Source organism: Phycodurus eques, chromosome 7 (genome assembly GCF_024500275.1).
Source record: "Phycodurus eques isolate BA_2022a chromosome 7, UOR_Pequ_1.1, whole genome shotgun sequence".
NCBI classification, from domain to species: Eukaryota; Metazoa; Chordata; class Actinopteri; order Syngnathiformes; family Syngnathidae; genus Phycodurus; species Phycodurus eques.
Window position 1 is genome coordinate 13867775 of NC_084531.1, and position 8271 is coordinate 13876045.

The window sequence follows — 8271 nt, forward strand, 5'->3', positions numbered from 1 at the left end:
AAAAAATGAATAGTGAACCCCAAATAGAGAGCCTGTTTGTGTGTTTCATATATATTTATATATTATATATATTATTATATATTATATATATATATATATATTATAGTTGTTTTTTTTTCTTCAACCCAGGTGGAAAAAAAGTTTACTTTCACCAGCAGCCGTTAAAGGTCAGTAGCTGTTCAAATTTGGCCTGACTGAAACCTGATTGGTTGAAAACCCTTGCAGACGCATGCGCACTGCAAGACGTGTTGCGTTTTGCTTATCGAACGTTTTAAAAAGTTAATCACAGCCCGCGAGTAAAACCCTACGTCGGGATCATTACAAGTAACACGCCTCATGGATTATGAGTAGTTTTTGTGTTCCTGAAGTCGCGCACACTAGAATGAGAATAAACTGGCGGTCGCGAATGCAACGCCAACCGAACCGGAAACGGAAGAAACTTTGGAAACGAAGGCTGAGCTGAAGGTAAGTTTGTGTAACTGATGAAGAAAACTCTCGAAACGCTAGCTGCGAAGCCAGCTCAAGTTACCTAACTGCTTACTTGATAAACGGGTGCTAGTGGAATGAACAATTAAACGAAATACCGCGGTAACGATAGAAAAGCAACGTGCCTGCCAAACGCTCGCAGCTGTGAACCAGCATTTACATTTAGGGTTTAATTAAAATTTTAAAAGGAAAATGAATACCTGCTGCAACATTGCGATTTATATGTATACAGTGGGTACGGAAAGTATTCAGACCCCCTTATTCACTGTTATGTTGCAGCCATTTGCTAAAATCTTTTACTTTTCCGCAGCACGCCATATTGACAGAGAAAAAACGAATTGTTGAAAATGTTGCAGATTTATTAAAAAAGAAAAACTGAAATATCACACAGCCATAAGTATTCAGACCCTTTGCTCAGTATTTAGTAGAAGCACCCTTTTGAGCTAATAAGCCATGAGTCTTTTTGGGTATTTTTCACACCTGGATTTGGAGATCGTCTGCCAGTTCTTGCAGATCCTCTCCAGTTCTGTCAGGTTGGATGGTGAATGTCGCTGTACAGCCATTTTCAAGGTCTTTCCAGAGATGCTCAATTGGGTTTAAGTCAGGGCTCTGGCTGGGCCATTCAAAAACCCTTTCTGAAGACACTCCTTCGTTATTTTAGCTGTGTGCTTCGGGTCATTGTCTTATTGGAAGGTGAACCTTCGGCCCAGTCAGATCCATCCATCTGTTCACTCCATCTCTGGAGTCTGCACGCATCATCGATTGCAAATTGACTTGTGTTGTCGACATGTGTTTGTATTGGCATAAAGTCTCCTACTGTGGTGAATGTAACTGGAGGAGACCGCTAATGAAATGGGAGCTGATCTGCCCTGTCGCCACCGGTTTTGTGGTCCCTCTTCTTCTGTTATTGTTACTTTGAGTAAACCCCTGGCAGTGAATGCCAAAGCATGAGATTCAATTACAGTATTATGGAACAATATTCCCCCCCCCCCCAAAAAAAAAATAAAACACAGATGTGACTTGATCAGCTTTTATCGGCACTTTTATCTCATGCAAACGCTGAACAGGGCTTTCATTACCACGATGACCAGGAGAGGATTCGGGTGTCGTGATAAAGCAAGGGTTTTATTTAATTTTATTTAACGATCGAGTTAAGGCAATTGAGAACAGATTCTTATTTGCAATGTCGACCTGACTGCAGACCGCAAAATAAAAGCAAATAAAAATACATATGTAAAAAAAACTACACATAATTACATATGCATTGTTACATTATACATTGCATAAAATTATATAAAATACATTTTAATATAGAAATTAGGTTGGAATTTACAAAAGTATTTTTCCCCATGTGCTTATCTGTAAAATGAGTTTCACTTTTCATTGACCTACTGAAATAAATCAACCTTTCATTTCTTTTTTTTCCCATATTCAAATGGATTGATTGCTCAAGTACTCCAGAGACCCAACTATTTGTGTACAAGCACTTAAAAAGTTGATTTTCCACATATCACTTTGGAGCCATTTTGTTAAGTCATGTACAGTCATACTCAAAAACATGTTTTTAGCCATGACTGCAGAAAAGGAAGCATAACTTTTTTTCCTGACTGTCTGACATAAAATCAGACTAAACATCCCCGTTTGTAAGTCAAATAGGATGAAGAAAATTATTTCTATTTGCTCAATGCCACGATAATGAAAGAGAGAGATTTATTTCAGACATATATAGACAATACAGTCATGGCTACACTGTAAGTCAATGTGATGCAGTGCAGTTGGACAACCTTGATTAAAAAAATAAATAACACCTCAGACGGTGTCAAAGATTTTGTTCCGGTTCTTGTATTGGTCATGATGAGATTGTGGAGGTGTACCTAATGTTGTGGCCACTTTTCCTCCATCTTGTCGTCACTTCCGATTCCGTTTCTAGCATGGACAGCCTGGAGGAGGACCTGACGTGCTCCGTGTGCTACTCGCTGTTTTCAGACCCGCGGGTCCTGCCGTGCTCGCACACCTTCTGCCGGGCCTGCCTGCACGGCCTGCTCCTCGCGTCGCACAACTACTCCATTTGGCGCCCGCTGCGCCAGCCGCTCAAGTGCCCCAACTGCCGCGGCGTCGTGGAGCTGCCCGTGGCGGGCGTGGACGCGCTGCCCACCAACGTGTCCCTTCGTGCCATCATCGAAAAGGTAGGGAAGAACTTCTGAAAGTTCCTCTTTTGTACCTTTTTGCTTCTTTGAATTAACTTGTCATGTGTCTGTTTCTAGTACCAGCGGGACAGCGAGCCCAGTGCCCCCTTGTGTCCGGAACACCCGAGGCAGCCCCTCAACATGTACTGTGTCCGAGACCGCAGGCTCATCTGCGGCCTGTGTCTGACCGTGGGCCAGCACCAGGGGCACGCCATCGACGACCTGCAAACGGCATTCGCCAGAGAGAAGCAGACCCCTTCGCTCCTGCTGGCACGACTCTCTGAGCACAGATGGGCACAGGTGAGGGGGAACCATAAGGAGTTACTAGCTCCTTTCACACTGGCCCGCTTCGTCCCGGCTCGCTGTTCTGTGTGCAAGCTGTCGATGGGGGATCGGGGCTTGAAGTTGACCTGAGAATTTGCGGGTTTGTGGGAAGTCAGGAGTGTAGTGTGAAGTTAACACCCAACACTCTCGAGCTGGGTTTACATGCAGATTTTGTTTTCGTTCTGATTGAAATTATTCCGATTAAAAATCTCGGGTCATCTGTGACGTGTGTATTCTGATCTGGTGTTTTCTGTACACTACATTTAATCAGAATCATGTGACATGCGCAAATATAATGTAAACATCAGCGAGCCATTGGCGACTCGCGGCCTACCGAAATGCACTCTGAAGCGGCCAGGTGAGCTTGACGCACTGGTCCTTCCTGGATCTTTTTTTTTTCTAAGTCTAAATCCTCTTGGTTCCCACACGCGCAAGCACTCTTGAGTTGTGCGCTGAGTGGGTAAACAACGATGTCACTGCACGTTCACATCAAGAAAAAAAGGCAGCCTGACATTATTCCGATTCACCGTTTATGTGACAAAATTACTTTTGGGGAAAGGAATATTCTACCCCTGTGAATCCGAATGAATTTCCATTCAGTTTCGGCCTGTTTATTCTGATCGAGGTGTTTATAATGGATCATTTTGTATTTGGCTTGGGCTTCGAACCTAATTCTAAACGGAATATTAGGCTCAATGTAAACCGGGCTGTTGCCTCTGTGTGTGTATCAGGTTTGTGAGCTGGGTGAACAGCTGGATCAGGAGAAGGCCCGCTGCGAGGGTCTGTTGAGGCAGGACACACAGGAGGTCGCTCAGTTTTTTCACATGCTGGAAGCAGCACTGGCGAGGAAGAGACAAGCATACCTGGAGGTTCTGGACAAGGCCTTAGCTGAGGTGTCGCGGGCCTACGACCCACTCATCCACAGGGTCAAGGAGCTGCAGGTATATATCAAGCTAAATTATTCTTTCCTTCAGTCGATGTACAAGTCCAAAAAAACATTTGAAAAATAAGGAAAATGTTAGCATTTTGGATAAAGTGCTTAAAAATCAATTACATGAAATATCAACTTTGAATACATGACTTGTTAGATGGATAAATTAAGCAATGTTCATGTTCGTTAAACCGCGATACAATCACGGATTCGGGTTTGTAGAATTTTTACAGAAGCTGGAATGCACAGGCCGTCACGAACCGCTGCGCAAATAAGTTCATTGAATTCCTAACTGGAAATGCCATGTCAGGACGATAAACCGAGGACCCCCTATATGTGGTTACATTGGGAATTCGCAGACTTAATTTTGAACGCCTGAGAGGACGAATAAGGAAAAGGCTGTGAAGGTGACGGGGGTGTTGGTTTGGTCCAGGAGGAGCAGCTGGACCTGGTCTCCCTGGCGGCGTCGGTCGAGGAGGAAGACTCACCGCTGGTCTTCCTGGAGAAGGTTCACATGTTCAAAGAGCGAGTGGACGACTTCACCAGCGCCAGTCTCCCCTCCGCCCTCAACCTCTCGGTAACGCCCCGAGCGGCCGACTACCTGCATCGACACTGGGCCGCCGTCACCCTCGGCAGTCTAGACGAGGCACCTGTCCCTAAGGTGTGCTGCTGTGCTCGGTGCGGTAGCGCGGCAGCCAAGGCTCACGAGGGACCGTCGCAAGACTCCTACAGGCTACGAGCCCAACTGCTTTTGTTGTTGTTGTTGCTGCTTCTGCTGCTGTCATCGCTGTGCTGGCTTGGTCTGAGAGAAGAGCTTTTTACGCCCATCTGCCACTGGATGGAATCGTCGTACACGGTGACTGAGGTGTTTGTCCTAAGATGGAGCTCACACGTTTTCTCTACGGTAGACCTGTTCTTACAACAGTTGACTGCCTTCTTCATTGCTCTGACATCATCGCTCGACCCCTGCCTTTTATTTACAAGTTGACTTGTGCATCCTTTTATGTTGCGAAAGAATACTTTTGTACAGTATTAGCTTTAACACCCACGTCTTTTTTTTTTTTTTTTTTTCCCTCTCTAAACAAATAAAATGTTTGTCACCATTCCTAAGAACTGCTCAGAAAATCTATTAAATATCTAACAAAATGTTAAATTTTAAATTTTGGACAGTTTTTGCATGCCTTACACATCTACAGTCTATCTGTACCACTTATTAATTAGGTTTGTGGGTGAACTGGCGCCTCCCCCAGCTGACATCATTTAACCTGAGGTGCAACAGTTGATCAATTAATGGACATAATTTATTATCAAATTAATTAATCATCATTTTGAAATTCTTAAAATTGTCCAAATCCTCAGAATTTAAGCTTCAACAGTGAATATTCTCAAAATTCTGTAGTCATTCATGAAAGCAGACTAATTGTTTCATCAAAATGAGACATTTGCATACATCTGCTTTTACTTGGGAAGACATTTTGCCCATTTTCTGACATTGTACAAAGCAATCATAATTTGTGTATTTTCTGCACTTTCAATTTAAAACACACTTTTTGAATAATGGGATGGAAATAGTTTTTAAAATCTGAATGTGAAAAAATACACAGATTGATCGATTATTAAAATAAATGTTAGTTACGGCCCGACAACCAAATGTGTTTTTAGAACGCCATTGAAGCATGGGGAGAAGATGTGAACTCAATCTTTGACAATAGGTGTACCTAATTATGTGTCTAACAACTGTTCTCACAGAAAACAGCCATTATCTATAGGACATGTCCTCATTAGGGTCGGAGGTGACCTGGGGCCTCATGTACAAAGACTTGCGTGGATTTCCTACTAAAAACCTAGCGTACGCTCAAGTCCAGAAAACGTCGGATGTACAAAAATTTCCAGGGGCCTCATGTACAAAAGGTGTGCACGCAAAAAAAACGTGGCGTACGCTCTTTTTGACAGCAAGAAATGTGCGGTGCCTCACGCCAACTTCGTGGCTGGCGTATTAACGTTTCTGCAGCTGTTGGTGCTTTGGTGACAATTAGAGGTGATGCTGGGAAACTTATAATAAATCTGCACATCAGAGACACATGAACAATTAGCACTGATGAACAATTAATGCCCGACAACATTTGATTTCAACGATGTAAAAGAGGCAAGAACTTAGAATTCATTTGTTAACCAGTGGCTTCAAAGAATCACTGATATTTTTGAGGACGCCTATTAATTGATCAAGGGGATAATTTATGCTGCCTATTGCCCTCACAATCGCTGCTTGTGACTCCAGCACATGCACTGAAAAAAAAAAAGTCCTTGCATCGGTTGGATTAAAATGTGTTAGAATGACATTTGGTTTTTAGGAGAAGAGGGGTAAATGATGTAATTTTAACACATTTTAATCACGTGCAACCGATGTATGTTCAAATTAAGTAAATTCAAAGGACTTTTTATTAGTGTGCACGGGTGGACACGGCCAGTCGGGCGGGGAGCAGCAGCCGATTGTTGGAGCGTCGGAGACGCTGGGGATGCCGGGTGAGACGCCAGGAACGGTGGACGAATCCTCCGAACACGTAGCCTGTGGCTGCGACTGCACTGATAAAGAGTCCTTTGAATTGACTTAATTTGAACATGTACATCGGTTGCACATGATTAAATTGTGTTAAAATGACATAATTTACCCCTGTTCTCGTAAAAAACATTGGTAATTTTAACACATTTTAATCATGTGCAACCAATGTACATGTTCAAATCAAGTCAATTCAAAGGAGTCTTTTATTTATCTTTTTTTTTTCCCCCTCTTTAATATGCTGACATGCTTTATTTGAATTCAAAATATTTATTACAAATGCCATACAACATTTACGCATGAACCTTTATCTCATAGGGCTGAGTGTAGGTTACTGTATAAACACATTTGTTGTGAGTTGTAAAAATACATGGTATTAACCTTGTGGGGTAATCAGAGTCAGCCACATGTCACCGCCACCACCACCACTGAGAGAGTAGTGTCACCCATGATTGCAGCGACTCTCTCCTCGAACGGTGTGAGGCCCTCCGCGCCGGGTCTTCTTCCGTTTTGGCCACACTTTGGCGGTGGGCAGCTGTCCTCCGCTTCACATCCACCTTAATGTCTGACCACCTTTTTTAGTTCAGCGTTTGTCCACTGTTCTGACCACAGCATTGACAGCCGCACACACGCTGTCCCATTCACTCCTCTTTCGCTTGTTAATGCCGGAGGACAGCGTGCCAAAAGAGAATTTCAAAGCACTAACTGTAAACAAGATGAGGAAAGTAAATCATTATATATCTACAACAATTAAACATTAGATATGAGTGTTGTATGGGGCAGTAGTGCTACAGCCTGTGAGGGAAGGACAGGACAAAGAAAGAAGAGGAAGGATGCAGGACAAGGGTCGTGAACCGGCTGTACAACTGAATTGTGATGGGAGTGGCTTTGTAAATTACAAGCATCTATCGGACCAGAGTGTGAGTGAGGGGATATCCGAGCAATTCGCATATTCATGAGTTACAGTATTTCCGGGGCAAGAGAGGGGAGCCCCGACGCCAAGCAGCCATCCAGCCCGGGTGGCACCGCCATGAGGCTAGTGAAACCCCCCCCCCGTTACTATGACTGCCAGGTCCCCGACTGGCAAACAATTTGTCATGCTGCCTAATAGCCAAACCTTCCCCACCACCCCCCAGAGATGCATGTATGTGGTGCATTAAAAGTGAGGGGATGAGTGTGTGTAATGCATTAAAATCCTGGGGGTCAGACAGGATGGAGGGAGGTGGAACCCCCCCAAACCAGGTAGGGACGAAAACCCCACTGCAGGCCCCACAGCGGACCACCTGACCCCCCCACAGAAGAGGAGGAGGCGACTGCAGTCCCGCAAGGAACGGAGAGAAGAGGAAGCAGGCCCAAGGAGGGACGGGGGGCCCCACTGCCCCCTACCAGTAGCCAGTGGGGGACCAAGGCAGGCGCCAGTTGGCACCACTCCAGCGGTAAATAGCTAAATGCTGCTTCACTGTGTTTGCTTTGGACTGTGTGCGCCACTATTTGACCTGAGTCTGTAGCTCTCAGGGCCCTAGTGGGTTTATATGCCATTAGCATTTCTTTCATGTATTCAGGACCTAAACAATTTAGTGATTTATTGACTAGTAGCAGAACTTTAAAATCTATTCTAAAGCTGACTGGAAGCCAGTGTAGATACTTTAGAATTGGAGTAACATGTTCTGACCCCTTTTTCTGGTCAGAACCTGAGCTGCAGCGTTCAGAATGAGCAGTAGCTGTTTAATGCTCTTTTGGGGGAGTCCAGTCAGAAGTTACATTACATTACATCATTACAATAGTCA

The 8271-nt window shown here is 44.2% G+C and overlaps 1 protein-coding gene across 2 annotated transcripts; it reads left to right on the plus strand.

Annotated features, from left to right (window-relative positions):
* The first annotated feature begins 25 nt into the window (after positions 1–25).
* On the plus strand, positions 26–4979 carry trim59 (tripartite motif containing 59). Of its 2 annotated transcripts, XM_061680852.1 has the most exons (5): positions 26–465; positions 2417–2672; positions 2751–2972; positions 3728–3937; positions 4361–4979. In XM_061680852.1, exons 2-5 carry the CDS (start codon positions 2418–2420, stop codon positions 4913–4915), a joined length of 1242 nt encoding a protein of 413 aa, XP_061536836.1. In that variant the 5' UTR covers positions 26–465; position 2417; the 3' UTR covers positions 4916–4979. The 2 variants fall into 2 exon arrangements, with proteins under 2 accessions (XP_061536836.1, XP_061536835.1); XM_061680851.1 differs by having other exon boundaries at positions 26–2672.
* The last annotated feature ends 3292 nt before the right edge of the window (positions 4980–8271 follow it).

What these genes read in the sequence shown, in the direction of transcription:
- trim59 (XM_061680851.1), top strand. Translation starts at nt 2,364, where the DNA reads ATGTTGTGGCCACTTTTCCTCCATCTTGTCGTCACTTCCGATTCCGTT. An exon ending in TTCGTGCCATCATCGAAAAG is followed by an intron (nt 2,673 to 2,750) that starts GTAGGGAAGAAC and finishes GTCTGTTTCTAG; the next exon opens with TACCAGCGGGACAGCGAGCC. An exon ending in ACAGGGTCAAGGAGCTGCAG is followed by an intron (nt 3,938 to 4,360) that starts GTATATATCAAG and finishes GGTTTGGTCCAG; the next exon opens with GAGGAGCAGCTGGACCTGGT.